Raw genomic sequence first — 20,265 nt, 5'->3', positions numbered from 1 at the left:
GGAATTTTATATTAGCTGGAGGGGACCTTGAGATTGGGGAGGAGATCCCCCCCTCCCTCAGAATGGGAGAGATGGGAGGATGCTCACAGGCATCCCCGGTAGTGTTACAGCACAGAGAGGCAGAGATTGCAGAGACAGGAACAGACGTAGAGAGCACATTCTCAGAGCAGCTAGGAGGGAATCAGGCCAACAACACAGGTAGATGGGAGGAATGAACGTAGAAAGTCTTTAGGGTGGGGGCAGGCACTGGTCGTAGAGAGGTGACATTGGAATGAACGTAAGTAATTCTCTCTTGGCACCTGACATCTCTGTTATTCAAGTAACCAGGAGGGTCTGCTGCTTGCCCATCATGGAGAACCCCCACACTCTTTAGAGGCTTAGGGGACTAGACAAGTAGTAGGAGAGACAGAACACTGAGAATATTCCTGCCTGATTCTGCTTTCTTCATGACATAGGAGGCAAGGTTATTGCTGAAGACAAGGAAGCAGGGTTGAGTTGCAAGTGAGTAAGAGTCAGAAAGGGAGGATCAGAGAGGGTGATAACAAAGATCACCTCAAAGGACTAATCAACAGCAATGAAAAATCAGCTGAGTTTGAAGATTATGGGTTTAGAATGGCACTGAACCACATGACTAAACACTGTTTGGAACACAAGATGGGCATCTAGTGCTCCAGGCTAGCAGGATTTACCCAGCATGCTCTGCACCTCAAGATGGACCTTGTTTTGCAGGACAGCTGCTTCTCCTGAGGAGGGTTCTGGCCCTTCATTTTGCAGTGAGCTTGTTTTTTGCACAAGGCCCCAGCTGGGTAGTATAAGTGTCTAACACTGGTTAGAGTTCTGTCTCCTCTGTGTATCTCTATCACCTAGCAACCAGTTGGCCATTGTTCTAGCTCTGATAGGTGGGGGAACTCTGCCAGACTATGCCAGAAAATCTGGGCCCCTGAATAATTGTTATAGATGCCTTAGACACACAGACCAAAGAAATTACTGACACTCACCTAAATCTGCCTGAGTGAAAGCCACCAACAAAAAAGAGGGCATTCAAGGGTGCCTGGGTGGCTCAGATGGTTAAGCGTCTGCCTTCGGCTCAGGTCATGATCCTGGGGTCCTGGAATCGAGTCCCGCATCAGGCTCTCTGCTCCTTGGGAGCCTGCTTCTCCCTCTGCCTCTCTCTCTGTCTCTCATGAATAAATAAATAAAGTTTAAAAAAAAAAAAAAAGAGGACATCAATCAGTCCACACTACTGCAGAGAGAGGTTGGAGTATGATTAGCAGGAGAAATAATTCCCTATTTTGGCCAAAGCCACCTTTTAATTTCCCAGGTAAATTCCCAAGAGCTAAAGAATGTCAATAGAATAGAGGAGTTACCATTTCTGCTACATTCTAACAATTTTTGTGTATCATTTCATTAAATAATCAGCAATCCTATGAAGATAGTATTATGATTACTTGACAGATAAAGAAAACAGAGTCTGAGAGTACCATAAACTCCCAAGATCAGCCCCTTGTAAGTAGCTTTCCTGACTTGCACACCTATGGCCTTTCCAGTACACTACTCCAAGAGGAAAAGTTAAGACTGGAAAAGGAGTATACTAGGTGAATTATAGTGTAGGTGACGGGGCGTGGCAAGCGTCCCGCCCAGCATGTCTGCTGGACATCACCACTGGTAGGACAGCCAGCCACACACCTTGTATTGTTCTTTAGCCTCCAGGTTTCAGGGACATGCCATTGAGGGCATAAGAAATATATCTGTTCTCTGTTTCCGATGCCTAATGTGGGGGCCTGATGATTGTGGAGTTGGGCCTCATAGTTAAGAATCAGAAGCAGTGAGAAAAACCACTGCTTCTGTCTTTTCAGTTCTAGGGACTTAATTCTTCTTGGAATATTGAAGGATGCATATGTTAATTACGCTTAAGGACTTTTTTTTTCAAACGAAAGTTCTCTTGTGTTTATTACTGAGCCAACGTACCAGGGCAGAAACATAGAAACAAAGAGCAAAATCATTTTTCCCTTAACATACGTCCAACTGTCCAGATAGTGGTGATGCTGGTGACCTTAAAGCAGCTTAAATCCATGTGCGGTCTCACGTGTGAGTCCTGACAGACCCAGCTGGATTCTTCTTTAGCATCCTGTTGGAGTTGTACCTGATTTTATGACCAGTTCTCATCCCAATCCACTGGGGGAACACTTCTTGGCTGAAAAGTGCTTGACCCTGAAAGTCTTGTGAGCATGGAAGACATGGTGAGGAGCCGTCAACTGCACACCACCCCCACCCCCACCCCCCACCCAGGGTGGCGGAGAAAGGGAGAGAGAGCTATGCTTATGGATATGAGATACTGATTTGGACGAAGCAGAAAGTCAGGTCTAGCCCCAAAGGAAGCCGTCTTTGCTTTTTGCTGCTCCCACAGCACACTTGCAGCTTTGCCGCGGACCCACTTGCAGGATTAAAAGAAATTGCCATTCCCTTCACCTCTGTGCCTTTTATACCACCTCCTTGTTCCCCAGATAAAAGTCATCCCCCACGGGGTCAGTGGGAGGGAGGAGGTGTGCTCTTTTCTCAATGTCTGGGGTTTTATCTGTATGTGGCCAGATTTAAAATCAGAGTTTTCCTAAGAGACCCATCTCACACCCCAAAAGAGTCTTTCTCTGCTTCTAGTATGATGTATAATCTTTAAAAGCAAAACCCAGACTTAAACCTTACATCCACTAGCATCTTTTTCAAGGGATCCCTGGTTCCTACATTCCTTTCACTCCTGAAATTTCTGTGTGCAACAATTACTTCGAGTACATGTGCTTTGCTCTCACATCTGGATGTGGGACAAGGAGGGGGTTTCCTGAACTTCCCCATTCTTCCATCAGCTTCCTACAGCTGTCCCCCTTCTGTCCAGTGGCACTGGCTAGAGAGTGTTGATCAAGGAAAGAAATCACCCTCAGATGTCTTCATGTAAGTAGATTCAGACCCAGGTTTCAATACGTGTTGAGAGAAAAGAGCGCAACTGGACAGGGAGGGAGAAGACGGGGCCCCGGGCGCCCTGGGGCCCCAGGAAAGGCACTTCTTAGTTTAAGCCCAGATTTTCTCACATGGAATGATGATATCTGCCCTGCCTCACAGGGTCCTGAGGGGATCTGATTCAATGTGCATGTGAAACACAAGGCAATAATATGAATGGACAGATCTTTGCAAAAACCAAACAGTGATGACCTTCCAAAAGATCTTCTTGGCTTTATGTGGTGAACTAACCGAGCCCTGTGCTCTCTGTTATGATCCCCCATAGCCATCTACTGCAGGATGAGAAGTTTCTAGAATTATAAGTGGGGGAGTTAGTGTGGGGGTGTCTGTCTCTGAAATGGAAGGAATTTAGTTCACCAGTGTTTGGGGTTGTTATTTTGTACATCCACTGAGGAACAGACTCACAGCTTAGGAGGAAAGGAATCTTAAAAATGAACCATTAGTGGTTTTATAAGACACATAGGGAGACCAGGCTTACCTACATAAAAAGAATGGAGCAGCAGATAAGGCCTATAATATGATTAAATATTACACGAATAAATGGTATAAATCTTGGTTAAATGGCATGCCTGAGGAAATACAGCAGAGAAGCATGATTGACTACATTTAAGTTGAACAATCTGGAAAAGGTACATGGACCAGAGTGTGAAGGAAACCAACTAAATGTAATCCCAGGAGCACATCCTCTTCATTAGCTTTTTTCTTCCTCATGGCCTACATAACAAATATGAAATTTACCTTCAGGAAAGGGAGTGATCTCACACACCAAGTGTATGTCTAATGGAAAAAGAGAACAAATTCCATTAGAGCTTTCTTCTTTCTTTCTTTTTTTTTTTTAAGATTTTATTTATTTATTTGAGAGAGAGAGTGAGAGAGAGCACAAGTGGGGTGGAGAAGGAGAGGGAGAAGCAGACTCCTAGCTGAGCAGGGAGCCCAACGTGAGGCTGGAGCCCAACGTGGGGCTCGATCCCATGACCCTGAGATCGTAACCTGAGCCGAAGGCAGACGCTTAACCAACTAAGCCAACCAGGCGCCCACATTAGAGCTTTTTTCTTAAAAATTAAAGTGAGTTTTTAGGGGGCGACTCTTGATCTCACAACCCTGAGACCATGACTCAAGTCCTGCATCGGGCTCCGCACTCAGTGGGGAGTCAGCTTGAGAATCTCTCCCTCCCTCTTCCTCTGCCCCTCCCCACCACACACACACACAATCACACACACTCTTTCTCAAATAAATAAATAAATCTTTTTAAAAAAACTAAAATGAGCTTTTAGTTCTCTAGAAAAAAAAGTGTGGAAGGCAAAGAAGTCGGAATTATTGTTTGCTTGCCCCAAGCCCTCCTGTTGCATGGTTTCACTGAAGGCCCACATCAGCATCTCCCTTCCCTGAGCCCAGGCAAGATAATCACTCAGACACTGGAAATGCACACAACCCCAGAGCCAGCAGGGAATTTCCACTCAAGGAACATGATGGCAAAAACCTGGAAAACAGAAGGGCCACAACTCCACCCCAGTTACTTTTGCTCCAAATCTATAGCTCTCACCAGACCATGCTGAATGAAGACAGATATCCCTTGTTTTACTTTCAAGAAGACACCCATCCAAGTTAACCCCTACCTACCTGGTTGGGTGTTGCCTGAAAGATTGCTTGGAGCAGTGATTTCTTCTCATTTGAGAATCACTGTCTTACTCAGCTACTCTTATTTTGGTAGTCTATCATATAGCTCGGGTATTTGGGTGCAACTGAGAACCATTAGCTCAAAGTTCTGAGGAATATCAGAATAGCTTGAGTTTCTGTGACAGTTTCCAGAAGTTATGCAAATTTCCCAGCCGGCAAACTGGAGACCCCTCACTACTAGGTCTAAGCTCCCAGGATTCAGAGATTTGCTGGTGTCACCATCCGACCCATCAGCAACATAATTCAGAGATGTTTCCAGGGACCTGAGAGTTTGCCTAAAGCCACATGGTCACTTAGGAAATGCCTCCTCAGAACTGTCTCCGATCTGGGACAGGTTATTTAAAGCATATACCTGTCCCAGGCAACCAACGATGTGTGGTTTTTGGTTTTTTCCTCTTCTCTTCCGGGCAGAGCAAGCGTGGGGCTCACAGGTGGGACGCCCAGGGAGGCAGAATAGTGTCTTGTCCCTAGGTAATAACAAACATTTATTGGTCGTTTGCTATATATCAGACACTGTCCTAAGCATTTCTGTCCTATGCATTACTGCTTTCAACCTTCACAACAACCCTACAAATAGGTACCGTTAGCCCCCCTTTACAGATGAGAGAACAGAGATTAAGTGACCTGTCCAGGGCAGGGCCTGGGAAGTGTGGGAGCCAGAACCCTCAGCTGGCTCAGGGCCTGAACCCTTAGCTACGATAATGCCCTGTGTCTCCACATGCTCTTTCCTTTCTGCTTCAGGGGTGTGAGAAAGAGAGAAGGGCCTCACACCACAGATCCATCGGTGATGATGGTTAAAAGTTACCCATCCCAAAAGATGTTAAAAGCAGCCTGGAACAAAGTAAACACTTAGGCCTGAGGACTTGCTGTGCTATGGCCGTCAGGGGAACCCCCAGCTATCCCTGAGAAGGCAATTTCTGCACGGGGGCTGTTTGCTGTGACCGGTGACAGAGAGTGCATGAACGCCCTGACTTCCATGTGGGGGATGCCGAAATATTTGAGTCATGCCCAGGTATAATGTGTATCATAAACGGTTATCTAGCCTGGCAGTATTTTGTGGTTTTGGGGTTTGTTTGTTTGTTGTTGTTGTTGTTGTTGTTTGAGCCTGGCAGTTTTAAACAGAGAAGAAAATTACTAGAAAACCCTGCACTAGCATGAAGTTTCCTTTTCTTTTGTTTCCCTCTCACACTTTGTGGGGACTGAAGTCGAGAAAGGGAGACCTCATTCCACCCTGGGTCTCGGGCTCTGTCAATTCACAACCAAACAACAAGGGCACAAACACTTCTTCGATCCTTTAAGACACACCCCCGCGCAGATGTCCACGCGGGGCAAGTGCCCTGCTGAGGAGTCTCCCTGTCTGGTTTTCAGTGCGGGGCCGGGAAGGGGCGAGCAGGGCGCCTTCTCCCCTTCCTTCCCGACAGGGAGGGCGTGTTGAGAACGGCCTGGTGGCAGCGCTCCAGCCGCACAGCTGTGCCCCGGTCCCCACCGGGTGGAGGGAGGGCCTTGGGACAATGCAGACCTCGGGACAGCTCTGTGCAGCGCGGTGCTGCCCTTCTTAGTACGCCCGTCAGTTGAAAGGTTCTTGCCTTAGTCTGCGCGGAAGACAAGAAGTAGCTTGCAAAGGAGATTTTCAGCACAGTGCATAGGGAATTAAACCTGTATTAACAATAAAATTGGTCTGTGGAGTGGAAAAGCTGAACGGTGCTGGCGTTCCCTAGGCAACAGGCTGAAAATGTTCATTCCTTAGAAAATCTTTCAACTGGCCATGGCACTTTCCTGACAGTCCCGGTGGCTGGGCTCTGGAAAAGTCCTGAAGGCTATGGATAGGATATGATGAGTGCCAAGAGATCCCCAACCCCCCAGGTCAGGATTGCTTTTCTTGTGTTTGGATTTGGATTAGAAAAGCGAGCGAGCAGACTGTGATGGCTGACACAAATAAATCCATAACTATACCGATAAACTCTTGAAATTCATCCTTGCCGTAAAAGGGAGAAAAAAAAAAACAACAACCCTATTTGCCTCTTCTCTTATAACCTCCAGCGCTATGATGGAAAACTCCGTTATTCCTAAGAAATATGCGGGATAAGCGTGGGTTTTTTTTTTTCCAAGTCGATTTTATACTTTATCCTAGGAGCCTCTGTTCCATAGACTGGCAGAGTAACAACGGCAACTGGGCAGTGTGTGTGTGTGTGTGTGTGTGTGTTCACGTGCTGTATGTGTGCTGTTTTCCCTAATTATTGCAGCATAACTTCCTCTTTGCTTTACCAGACTAAATCTCAACCATGAGACATAATGTGTAAACTTCTTGTATGTTTGCTTTTTTCAGTTCTAGGGAAAATCCGAACCGCAGTGGGCAGTGCCCAACTTCTCATGGCCCAGAAATTCTACCAGTTCAGAGAACTGTGTGAAGAAAACCTGGTAGGTAACATTCCCCATCACTACCAATTCCTAGTCAGGAGGAGAATGTGTTGTCAAGACTGGCGCCACTAAAGTAAAACTGATTTTGAACCAAATGAAGGCCCATTGGACACTCTCACCTGGAATAGGGTTTTCTGATGAATCTTATTTCCTGCTTTTCTTAAAATTAGAAATATTTATTTTATACTTAAATAATCTTAGGGAAAAAATCCAATCAAGTTGAAACTCCATTTCCTGTTTTGTTTTGTTTTTTTTGTAACGGAAATTTTTGCATTTTCCTGGCTTTCCCATGGCAGCCCTGATTTCATTATTCTTACCAAAATATGGAACAGCCTGATATTTCAAAAATAATACTACAGAGAACTATTCCGGATAATGATTTTCCTTCTGAAATAGCCCTCGGTGCTTATTTCATCATCAGGTCTCTCAGTTTTCATTCAAGGCCAGAGGTGGATGGCAGGCCAAAGTGTAGATTTGATCTCCTAGAGACATATGAATCATTCATCCTTCTTGGACATACCAAAACCAAATAAAGCAAAATGAAGAGACAACACCATTAGCATCAACAACATTTTTTAACTTGGCTGCAAAATACAAGGGCAAGAGCTTCCTCACATACACATGCCTTTTTAAAAATACTGCTCACTATGTCTGCAAGTGTTGTTCCACAAGAATAGCTTTTCTTGGTCAATTGTTGGTCAAGCTTGCTCTAAAATAAAGAACATGAAAAGCAACATGTTTTTCTTGTGGAAAGTAAAAACGTGATTATTTGCAATCTAATTGACTATGATTTTAGAGTTTTAACCACATCTTCTTGTTAACAAGGACAAATATAGGCCGAATGGGATTTATCAAGAGAGGGCTCTATCAAGAGAAAATTGAAAGCATGCAGAAATTGGTGCTCTCCATCCTTTTTCATCGGTCTTCTCTTTCTGAAGCCTCCCTTTGGGGGATCCTTTCCCTCCTCCTCACACCCACCGCCCACATCTGTAGTTTGTTTTCCCTTCCCTCCACAAAAAATTACCTGGCCCTTCTTCCACCTTTTCAGAAATTCCATTCTGGATTATGAGATAATATAGATTAGTAAATGCATTGATAAGTGAATTCAACAAATATTTTATTGAGCTTCACTATGTGCCACGATCAGAATTCTTGCTAATTTGTAAACTTGCTAATGTGTCACAGATCTTAATTAACATGATTCTTGGCTCCTTAAATGTACAAAAGTTCCAATAAAGCTATATTTCTCAATCTGGCTAAAGGATACAGGGAAGCCAATATGTACACACAGTAGGGCAAACACAGCACACTTTTTAACAGAATTATAGAATAAGGGGGTATATTATGAAGTAGAACGCAAATTTTGCAGATTTTGAAGATGAAATCACAGACAAGACGTTTTTGAGAACTTTGCCGATTTCTAGGAAAGGTTAACTTTGTCACAGCCAGCTTTTGACGTTTCCCAGCCCCTGGTGGGCTCACGTGCCTTAGCCAGTAGAGGACCTTAGTTGCAAATGCAGGCGAGACGTTACAGGCAGGAAGCAGAACCGCACTTCCAGCAGAGAGCCACTGAAGGCTGCCTCAAGTCCCGCCCCAGAAGGGAAGACGGATAGCGCGCCCTGTGCCGGACGCCATGCTGAGGGCTTTTAGTTATATGATCTGGTTAAATCCTCAGAGCGACCCTATGGAGCAGATAGCGACATTATTTTGATGACAGTTTTACAGCTGAGGAAGATGAAGATGGAAAAGCTAAATAACTTGGCCAGGAATAAAAAATAATAAATTAATAAATTAATAAATAAATAATTTGGCCAGGGTCACAGGGTAAGAGGCAGAGCCAAGATGCAAATCCCAGTCCGTTTGCCCTCTGTCCCTGTTTGATCTCCCCCCAACCCCCGAGATGCTCAAGATATGAGTTCTATTCCTCACCCTTCTAGAGGGACATGGAGCTGATCAGTCAGCTCCACCTCCTCTGCAGCAAGAAGAATGGTGGCATTACTTCATGCAGCTAAGATTGGCCACGAACGGACCCAGCTCTCCTTCCTTGAGTTCTTACTCTGAGGAGGAGAACACTTGAAAACACTTGCATATTATCGCAGACTAGACTCTCAGGCATAGAATAAATGGATGAGAATTACTTTTTCCCAACAAAACTAAACTAAGGAACCCAGCCCCTCTCATCCTTCCACACCCTCCACGACCTCTGACCTACAAGTCTGGTTCAGGCCAAGGCAAGAGCTGCAACTCCTTGTGCGTGGAATGTCACATGACCCACATATTCTCTTTCTCTCTGTTTCCCCATCTGTCCCCTTGACGATTCAGGGGCAGAGAGATTCTTGGTGAGGAGGGAACAAATTGCCCATCGTACAGAATTAAACAAACTCTTCAGGCCTACCCAACTATCATTTCATGCATTGCTGCACTGAAACATTTTTGCCAGTAGGGCTTGTAACCTAAAACACTTTAGTAAACTCCAAAATATGAACAATTTAGTTCTTAGTTACTGGTGAGATAAAGAAGACATAAAACTCCATTTGTGATATGCTTTGTTAAAGCTATTGTCTATCCTGAACCTAGATGTTGAGTTAATTTACTAAATGAAAAAACTCCAGGGAAATTCTTTTTTTTTTTTTTTTAAGATTTTTATATATTTATTTGACAGAGAGAGACACAGCGAGAGAAGGAACACAAGCAGGGGGAGTGGGAGAGGGAGAAGCAGGCTTCCCGCTGAGCAGGGAGCCCGACCTGGGGCTCGATCCCAGGAACGTGGGATCATGACCTGAGCCGAAGGCAGACGCCTAATGACTGAGCCACCCAGGCGCCCCCCAGGGAAATTCTTTAGTTTAATTCACATGTCAGTAGACTAGAGTTTAAACCAAATACTTACAAACTTCAGAAATTACATCTTCCAATGAATTCCAGAACTATGAGTATAGTTTGAGAAGTGTAAGTTTATAAATACGTTTTTACTTGTATTCATTTTGAAACCAGACCAATAATGTTAGTCCATCGATGGCTAAAAAGTTCTTTCCGACCTATTAACTTTGATGAGCACTGACCTTGCACTTTCTGAAAGTTGGTTTTTAATGGCCTGAGGTTTCATAGTATATCAGATTGGCTTGTATACCCACAGGTAACCAAAACTCACCCAGATGGAAGCCTCTGACATCTGGATGCTCCCACCTACCTAACCATGAATGCCTTTAGCTACCATTGGTGGTAGTGATTAACAATGAGCATGACCCCTTCAATCTCTTAGTTCGTTATGTTTTGTCTGTTTTACATCATATAAATTAGTGGCTCATACTTTGTAGTACCTCTCAGGGGTATATGGATGGGGCAAAAAAAAAAAAAAAGAGTCAATCCTTAGACACTGAAGAATGTTTAATATTATCTAGAAAATGGGTCATTACAGACATCTATGTATGTTTGTAGGTAGGTGTTCTCACATTTGCTATTGTATGTTATGGTTGATTTAAAACAAATTCATTTCCAAATGATTTTGTCAAAGTACTTGTGTGATAAAATGACTTCCTGCATTAGCAATATCGTAATGGTTAAACACATAGTACTTTAAAAATCCAATTATTTTATTACTCATAATTTGTTGACCCTATTGTTTCACTCAACATGATTGTTAAAACAAATCTTATTTTAGATTCCTTATCTGTTCTCTGAATAAGTTGAATGGCATGGAGTTGGATTCCAACTCTGATAATAACATATTGTATTTTTTCCCGAGACAGTATCTTCATTTAAATATGTTTTAAATGTATCTTGTCATAGTTTTTTGGAAAAGTTTGGACTCTCTCCCCATACCACATTGATAGATGTTGTATTACAAAAGAAGAGTTTTACATCCTTGACACTTGAGAATCACTGACTCAGGTGGATGAGTGTATAAAATTACCATTTGAAATGGAAACTTTAAAAAAGCGTCAAACTCATAGAAAGAGAGTAGAAAAGTGGTTGCCAGGGGTTTGGAGGTGGGGAAAAGGGAGAGATTGGTAAAAAGGTACGGATTTTCGGTTATAAGATGAATAAGGTCTGAGGATTTAATGTGCAACATGATGACTATAGCTGATAACACTGTATTGTATAACTGAAATTTGATAAGAGTAGAACTTTAAATGCTCTCTCACACACACACAAAAAGATAAATATGTGATATGATGGATGTGCTTATTAATTCTATGGGATGAGTCCTTACACAATGTGTGCATATATCCAATCATCACATCACATCATACACTTTAAATATCTTACTCTTATTTGTCAATTATTCCTTAATAAATCCTTGTAGATAGATGGTAGATAAATAGATAAGATTACCATTTGTAGCCTCACTTTTATCTCCTATTTGAAAGCCGAAAGGAATTCATCCCCCTTATGTTATTTGAAATATTTGAAAATACCCCTTTGGTCCTGTGCTTGTTGTCCCAGACTGCCTCTAAAGCATGAATGTTTTTCTTTCTCTTGTACAGAATCCCAATGCTCATCCAAGGCCCACCTCCCAGGATTTGGCGGGGTTCTGGGACATGCTGCAGTTGTCCATAGAAAATATTAGTATGAAATTTGATGAACTTCATCAGTTAAAGGCCAATAATTGGAAACAGATGGATCCTCTTGACAAGAAGGTAGAACAATGTAGATTTTGTATGGTTCATTTAAAAACCTGCACAAACACTGGACAGTCTAAATAGGCTTCTGCATTCAGTCTTGCTGTTTACAATGTGAAATGGAGCTGATATCATATTAATCTCATTGTAATGACAATGTTTACATAGTAATCATTTGGGATATTATCTGTAATATGTTTCAGGCATATTTTTAAAGAAAAACCTGTCTTTGTGAATTGGAAAATGGGAATGTGGCGTTTTTGTTAATTAAACTTTAAGTTAAACCATTTTAGTCACTGGAAGGAACTGCCTCCATTTTGCTTTTTAAACTAAAATAAATGACATCTTCAGTGCATGATTACATAGAGCAAGAGTTCAACTTCCTTACACCCCTAGGATGTGTTTCGGAGAAAAATAGGAAGCACTGAAAACTAACTGACTTTGATAATCATTTCATAAATATAGTAATAAAGAAACCACTGTTGTTCAAGTTTAAAAATATACACCATAAAGTTTCACAGTAATCATAAATGTTGGGATTTTTTTTTTTTTAAGAGTTTTACTTTGGGTTGATTTGCCTTGGGGACTATTGCTCACTGGGTTCCTCATTCAACAGTCTAGAAATAAAGACTCAACTTCTCTTACTTTAATGAATAAACTGCAATTTTCACATTTGATTATTGTGGCTCTACCAGGCTCACACAGGTATCCAATATCCACCTCCCTAGGCTGGCCTGTTATGCTTGACTTTTTTAACCCTTTGCTTTCCTATGGCCTGAGGTCAAACAGTTCCGAGAGATTCCACTTCTAAAAATTAGGCTTGGCTTTTCCCATGAAGCACTGGTAGCCCTGCCCTTTTCAGATCTCCTTACCTATCAGAGAGCTAACAGTAATCCAGTCCATTCTGCTGCTCTCCATCATAGTATCCAGGTTCATAGGGTCAGTAGACTTCCAGGAGAACTCCAGTGCCCAGGGCCATGCATAACTGACAGGAGGGTTATTGTCATTGTCCCTCCTCTCCAATGCTGACACCATCAACCTGGGGGTTTTTAGTGTTAAGCATTAAAGTTCCATTGATATATGTGTGGCCTCTCAAGTGGGAAGCCAGACATTCGCACTCCATCTAGTTTTCTTTAATCTGTGTTTAAAACTGTCTACTAAATAAGCTTTTAAATTGTTCTTATTTTAAGAAAACACTACAGATGTACATATATACTTGTAATTTAGTTTCTAGAGCTGATCCATCTAATTTCTCATTCACTGATTTTTTTCCAATATTACTGTTTTTTTTTTAAAGTACAAGTAAAGGAAGATATGACTAAAAAGTTTCCAATATTCTTACTTTTCAAAATATCACAAGTTACCCAAAAATGAAGATTTAAAGTGTCCAAAAATTGTGATGCTAAGAATTGACATATGTACCCTATTGACGTTTACACAGTGAGTCATTAGTGAACTGGATTTCTAAGTTTTTATACACTTTGCCTATGACCAGAGCTTTTCATCACCCCACGAATTTGCAGGGAAGACACGAACAAGCACAGTCAGAGTTGGCCAAATATCGTTTGCACTCTGTACTTCCCTTTTCTGTCCACCCAGACTCCACTTTAAACAGCCTGGGGGCAACTCCAATGTAATAAATTTATCCAGGCACTTCACCCAGGCAAGTGAGGAGGATTTGTGGCAATGTGTGTAAGTGTTAGGACACAAAGAGTGCCCCCTGGAGACTCATAGAAACCCTATTTTAAGATAACCTTCACAGTTGTCATGAGAACTGAAGTATTTCACTAAAAATGAAAACAACAGATTCACGCAGACCTTTTTGGAGCCCGAAAGCTCACCAACCTTAAAAATTCCTTTGTGGTTTAGATTTGCTTCTTTCCCACTGCATTTTTTTTTCCTGCGACCCAAGTGTTGAATGGCTCTTGTTTTGCAGTGGCATTTAAAAATATCCAACCAGTTCATAGTTTGCTGATGCTGAGAGGGAACTTCTTTCAGTCCTGTGTTAAATTTTCAGGGCACAGTGCCTGTCCCTGTGATTGGAATTGCCTTCTGGGCCACCACAGCCATCCTGAGGCCCCTAAGGAGCGACATCCCAGCGGGATGTCTTAGAAGCTATCTTGGAACTGATTCCAGCCCTCCCGCCCCCCCTCCCCACCCCCCACCCTCCAAAAAGGAACTATCAGTGTCCTCTCTCCAGGGTGACCCCGGAAAGTATATCTCTGTGTGTTTGTGTGTGATGTGCAAACGGGTATTATAACTCACTTTGGCATCAACGAAGCTAAAGAACACAATCTCACCGTCTCTTCTTCCTCATTTGGCCATCCAGGTTTGGGTGGGCCCCGGGAGAGGGCGGGGATGTTTTTAAACTCGGAGCCGAGCTTGCGCCCGCTGCCTCGCCTCCTTAGAGGGGACGCAGAGTTCCCGGAGGCTGCTGCTGCCGCTGCCGCCCTAACCCATCCCTGGCACCCGGAAGAGTCTGGAGCCTCCAGAGGGAACCACACTAAATGTGCTGGGAGCCGCAGCCTTTCAGCAGGGGGCATTTTAAATACCCACATCCTTCTCTTGGAGAGACTAGTTCTGCAATTCAGCCTTACCCTTGGCCTTGAGCTTACCGGTATTCTTTTCTTTCTTTTTTTTTCCCCCCCGCAACTTTTGAATACCGAAGCCAGAATGATAAATATATATATATAACAGTGTGCAGATCAGAACTAACCACCCTTAGGGTAAAAAATTTAAAAAAGTGTGCGTGTTCTAACTACTGACCTATCCCAGTTTCCCCCAAGCTTGTCCTGAGAAGCTGTGTAATGTCCTGAACCTTCTGCTTTGATCAGGAGAGAAGGGCCCCTCCTCCAGTGCCAAAGAAGCCGGCGAAGGGCCCCGCGCCGCTGATCCGGGAGCGCTCGCTGGAGAGCTCGCAGCGCCAGGAGGCCCGCAAGCGCCTGATGGCCGCCAAGCGCGCCGCGTCCGTCCGCCAGAACTCGGCCACCGAGAGCGCCGAGAGCATCGAGATCTACATCCCCGAGGCGCAGACGCGGCTCTGAGCGCCGGGCGCCGCCGCGCGCCCCGCCGCGCCGCCTCCGCGCTCGGTCCTCCCTCTGCCCCCCGCCCGCCCGCCGAGCCCGTCCGTTCCGGAGCTCAGTGACTCCCACTGTCGCGGTGTAGTTGCCGGTCTTGCAGGAGCCGTCCCCCAGTAGCCCCCGCCGCCCGGGCCGGTTTGCCCGTGTTCTTTTCTCCACCGAGCTTCGCCACCCGTGCTGACGCGTCACCCTGCCTCATCCGGAGAGCCGGCCCTTTCTTTTCTTGGCAGAACCAAACCCACCTGTGTAGAAATGGCCCCTTTAGGTCGCCCACCAGCCTCAGTTCTCCCAAGCTAGTCTGTCCCTAGAGTTCAGCAATATAAAATCATAGGGTATTTCAGAAATCCAGTATCACAGGGTGATTCTTTGGGACTTAACCGTCTTCCACGTGAAAGAAACTAGGGCTCCGATTCCCTTTATTTCCCCTAAACGGTTATTATTTCGTAAAGCAGATGGAGCACTTTATTTCCAACCTCAGAAATCACGCCATCTCACCGGAATCGATGAGTGACAATCCAAGAGGGGACCAAGTTGGGCCGGGGGTGGGGGACCTGAATGAGTAGTGGGGAAGGGAGAAGCGAAATCAGCAGGTGCTTGGGGTACCTGCTTCACTCACAGCTGCACAAACTGCCTCACTGTTATTCCATCAATCACTGCTTCAGACGTTTCAATCAGCAGAAGATTGTAAATTCGATCTTTCAGGGAAATTATTCTGAAAGGCAATAAAATGAAGAAAGGCAAGGAAGCACTGATAGTTTCAGATATACTATCTAAGGGGGATTTTCTTTTTGTCCTATTATTAAGAAAATTTAGACCTGAAATGTTTTATCAACTTTTATTGTACTATGTGTATTATATTGTTATTGTGGTGGGGGTCTTTAAAGGGGAAAGTGTTGGTCCTCTTAATTTGTTAGTGTCCATCCTGGGGGGCCTACATAATTACACATGTATAAGTACACATCTGCTTAAGAAGTCCTGTAAATGGCAGCTAGGATGTTTTCAGAGAGAAGTTTGGATTTTCCCATCATCCCTTTGAATGCTATACATCCATCTGTTGTAACCCAGTAGTTCGTAATGCCAGACATATTTTCTCCTTTGGTCTTCTCTCACTACTGTCCAGAGCCCTATCACACCCCAGCATAAAGATTGTGTCCTATGTCAAACCGATAAAATCAATTTCCTACCCAAGTAGATACGCAGCCTCATTCCAAAGAGCTGCCCCTCATCTTGAGGTCCCAGGTAGTGAGAGAAGAAATTTGGCCTGAAATGTTCAGCAACCACCAGGAAGGGGGGAAAAGTCATGATCCACAAGCACGGAAAGAAACCCAGGCTTTTGGCGGAGAATGTGCATTGACGCTTTTAGTCATGACGGATGGGCAGTGTGCACTTTGCATCTAGTTGAAGTTATCTTTAAATGCCCTTACTCGTAGCAGTTTAAACATTTAGGATGTGGTGATCTTAAAGTATCACTAGCATTTTATGCCCAGCTCCCACCCCAAAGCATTATAAATTATCATTGAAAACTGACAGAATAAAAACACACATCTAATAAGCTTGCACCAGAGCTCTTTTAAAAAATACACTCTCGTAGCCAGGTGCTAATTTAATTTTATTTATGAAATTAAGAGAGGTGATGGGTTCTGGCAACAACTATTTTCATGGACATATTCTAAAACCACTAGGGAATTCGCTACCTCTCAGAGCCATTGATGCTTTGAGCTATCTTTATAAACAGGGCACAAATGTTTACTGCTGTGGTTTACAAGAAAAGGGCTACTAACTTATTTAAAAACCAACCAACCAACTTTTAAGTAGAGTGAACAAAGCACCTCGAGTGCTTTGCACAATTGGAGCTTACAGAGATTTTGAACTTCAAGTGTCCACTTGTGTTAAAAAGAATCTACCTTTTCTTTGCTTTGTAGCAGCAATGGAAGGTCACACAAAGTTTGCCTCAAGTAAGGCCAACTGCCGCCTTGGGTAGCCTCTAATCACATTCAATCCCGAAAATGACTTGGCACTCATAGATTAACGCGAAGAAAGCGACATCCGCTGGAAGACCCATGTTCCCAACTACAGCTCCATGCCCTGAAGTAAAGATGAGATTGGGATTAAGAAATAGATTTCTAATACGATTCAAGATCATCCTACACTATTTTCTTTGGAAACTGGTTTAGCCCAGGATATTTTAAAGAGAGACAAGAGAAGGCCTATTTATCTTGTCTATGTGAATGGTATTTGTATATTCATAAGCTATTTTTGGTAAGAATTTTAAATCTTTTAGCTGAATGCCTACAGGCATCATGACCTTTGCCTTCCTTAAAAACACAAATTGTACAAACACTTTATAAAAAGCTAATTATTGATCTTAAAACATGACCCCACATAAAGCTGCTTGTTAACCACTTGCCCCCTTAAGCTGACATCCATGAGCATAACCTTTGTTACATTGTTCTTTTTGATGTATTTGTAGAAATGTTTTTTAGTTCATAATGGAAAATGTATGTACCCTGAAAAATTACTTATTTTGTTTAACTTTGGTATAAAGCTGTTCGGGCATTTTCTTGGGGAGGGGGAGATTACAAAAGAAGTTTGTCTCCCGCATCAAAAAACGTTCAAAGAAATTAAGTATTTATTATATTTTTTGCAGATGTTTCCATACAATTCACATAACCTTTTTGTAAAGAGAGATGAAGAAATGGATTAAAGATTTTTAATATTTGAAATGGTAAATAGAACTAATTTATTTGTAATATATTTCTGTTATTTATAGATGTTTCCTTAATGTTTTACTGTGCATTACCACTTTAATTTAAGCCTTATCCTTGTGAATTTACCATTTCTTTTTTAAAACATGTCTAGATGCATATTTTAAATAACTGGAATGTAAATCACTAGCATATCTGAATTCCCGTTGTAATTTTTAAAAATTATTTTGGTTTGGGAAAAAAAAGATTCATTTGAAAGCCTTCAGATGGAGGGGTGGGGAACATTTTTATGGCTTTATGAAGTGGAATTTCATAGGCTTATTTACCTAGACTGTATGTGGACAAAAAAAAAAAAATTGTAAATAGATGAATGTTTCCCATAATGTAAAAAGAAGAAATTAATAAAATAATAATGCACTGCTTTCAGGTCTGTGTGTTTTCACTACAAAGCCCTGCTTCTTCCAAAATATAATTGTCTTTGGAGGGAATAGTTAAGCAATTAAGAAACATACCATTCTTTCATTGTAACAACACATATGCTAGCCACTGTTGTCGGTAGACCTTGTATCCTATGTAAGGGATCAAAACATTGAAAACCAAAAGGACTTTTACTATGATGATCACATGCATATGAAAGTTTCAGGTCAGGAGCTGTATATTTCATGAAAGAAATTATTAGCCTCTCAAATATGTGCAAATTTGTGCCTATTTTACCCACTTGGATCTCTTCTCAAACATTTCATCCACTTTGTTTCCTACACAGCTCCTACACTTGAAAGATCAGAATAATGCTTTGTGGTTTATATTTCATCCCCGAAGTAATGAAAAACTATCCTCACTGAGGCTTAGTGATTTGCCCAGTGGGACACAATTATTAAGTGACAGATTTGGATCCAAAATCTAAGCCTTTGTTCAGCCTCCTCTTCAGTGGGGTCTCTGTCCTTCATCCCACATTTAAAATTGATAATTATTTGCCACTATCCATTTCCTCTGGTTTTCATCTCGGTTTCATAAACCTTACTTTATATACAAAAATACAGATTTACTCCCCAAAAGGTAAATTAGAATGTTTTATGAGAAGTGGACTTACACATCTCTGAAAATGCCAAACTCTGAAACCTGTGTCCACAGTAGTTCTTCCCCACCAAGTTCTTGGGCAAACCCATCCATGTATATGCAACAAACGTGGAAATTAAGCAGATAAGCCAACATAAGCAAGAACTTTGCCAATTTCCAAAATAACATGATGTACTTTTGAAACTGTTTCAAAAGAGGATCGATCAAGTGGCTCAATCTCTGTGAAACCGCAAAGATCTCATTACCTGGGTTCATGCACTGACTATTCATGAAGTGTGAACCAAGATTACACTTCTTGCCTTTTAGCAAATTAATTCTTATATTTCACAGGGGCTTCTTAAACATTTTGGCCAATCCCAAAACAAAACGAGTTTGTCTTCGCCTGTAAAACTTTGAATTTCAGTAAAGCAAATTTCAACTTCTCATGTTACAGGGTCCACTCCCCCCCAAAAATGTAATTTTATTTTTTATAGACATTGAACAAAATTGTTTGCTCTAAACATGAATTTTTTTTAGTATCTTTGAAAGCCACCCCTTGAAAATACAAATTGATTTTGGTTTAAATAAATGGCATGTTAAAAATCATAGCGTCTGAATGTGTTCATTCTCAAATGTCAGTGATACTAAAGGGTCTGAAATGTACCTGAGGTTTGCTCAATAGGCTGTTTGACTTTCAGCTGCTAAACCAAGATCAGATCAGCTCCTTTTGCAAACAGAAACTGGTGACCATGTCTGAAAACCCTCTCTGGGTCCCAACTCATTTACTGTGAGTTTACAGAGTAGGTCTTAAATTCCTCTGTAAGTCTCTCATTATCTCCCCTAAAGCAAAGAGAGGAAATTGTGTGCGGCTTCCTGGTCCATATGCTTCCCTCCGGGCTTACTGCTGGCTTAGGGAGGCATCACCAGACACTCACAAGAATGTGAAACCCCAGTACCGGTGGTTCCTGATTCCTGGTTCTCCATTTAGCCTGCCAGTGGATTATTTCATTATGTTTCTATGTAAATGAGCACAAGCCTGAATTTATAGAAAATGGCTGAAAGCAGGAAAGCCCTCTGATAAACACCAGAAGTCAAGCTCTGCTGTGCAGCTGATTCAACTCGCTATTCATTGCACCCAATGTTTTCATTAGTACGTTTGAAGACTGCCATTCTTCCTCTTCACACTTCCTTCTGGGAGAAGTAGATGCTAATTTCCTCCTTCCAGATTACTTGATACATAAAGCATTGTCACAGAGAGCTTCCACAGAGATCACAATAAAGAGATTTTTCCGTAGAAAAATTCACCTTTTCACTTTGGAAAGAGAGAAAGAGAAGCAAATAGTCATAGTTTCCTCTTCTGTTACAAAGGAGGAAAAAGCGTTCTCCCTATTGATACTAAGGAAGGTGATACACAACAATTACAGGTTTTGTAGGCTTAAATCCTGGTGCTTTCACTGCTTCTGGGGGTCAATGCTCTGCAAATAGAAAATACTCCTGCAAAGCTAGCCTTCTGAGATTTGCAGACATAGTCATCAGTTGATGAGCCCTTCCTTCTTCCGAGGGCTTTCAAATCCAATGCCTGCCAGCAATATCTATTATGAAAAATGAGGAGAAACATCTGGGGAGTTAGATAATACTATACAGTTGGCCCCATAAAGTGTAGTGGAGGAAACATCTCTCCAGATTAAAATAAAAACATTT

The 20,265-nt window shown here is 42.4% G+C and overlaps 1 protein-coding gene across 2 annotated transcripts in view; it reads left to right on the top strand.

The window, feature by feature from the left end:
* Window positions 1-17,879, top strand: part of DLGAP1 (DLG associated protein 1) — a 317,851-nt gene extending 299,972 nt beyond the window's left edge. For both annotated transcript variants that reach the window (XM_045886989.2, XM_045886988.2), the window contains 3 exons: window positions 7,013-7,104; window positions 11,589-11,741; window positions 14,558-17,879. In XM_045886989.2, the coding sequence (XP_045742945.1) occupies window positions 7,013-7,104; window positions 11,589-11,741; window positions 14,558-14,767 (455 nt within the window). In that variant the 3' untranslated portion in view covers window positions 14,768-17,879. The remainder of the gene's footprint in view (window positions 1-7,012; window positions 7,105-11,588; window positions 11,742-14,557) is intronic.
* Window positions 17,880-20,265: the final 2,386 nt, after the last annotated feature.

This window comes from Mirounga angustirostris, unplaced genomic scaffold (genome assembly GCF_029215605.1).
Source record: "Mirounga angustirostris isolate CCGP_5_RB_7025 unplaced genomic scaffold, mMirAng1.0.hap1 SCAF_14, whole genome shotgun sequence".
Lineage (NCBI taxonomy): Eukaryota > Metazoa > Chordata > Mammalia > Carnivora > Phocidae > Mirounga > Mirounga angustirostris.
This window is presented reverse-complemented; position numbering and strand designations above follow the sequence as displayed.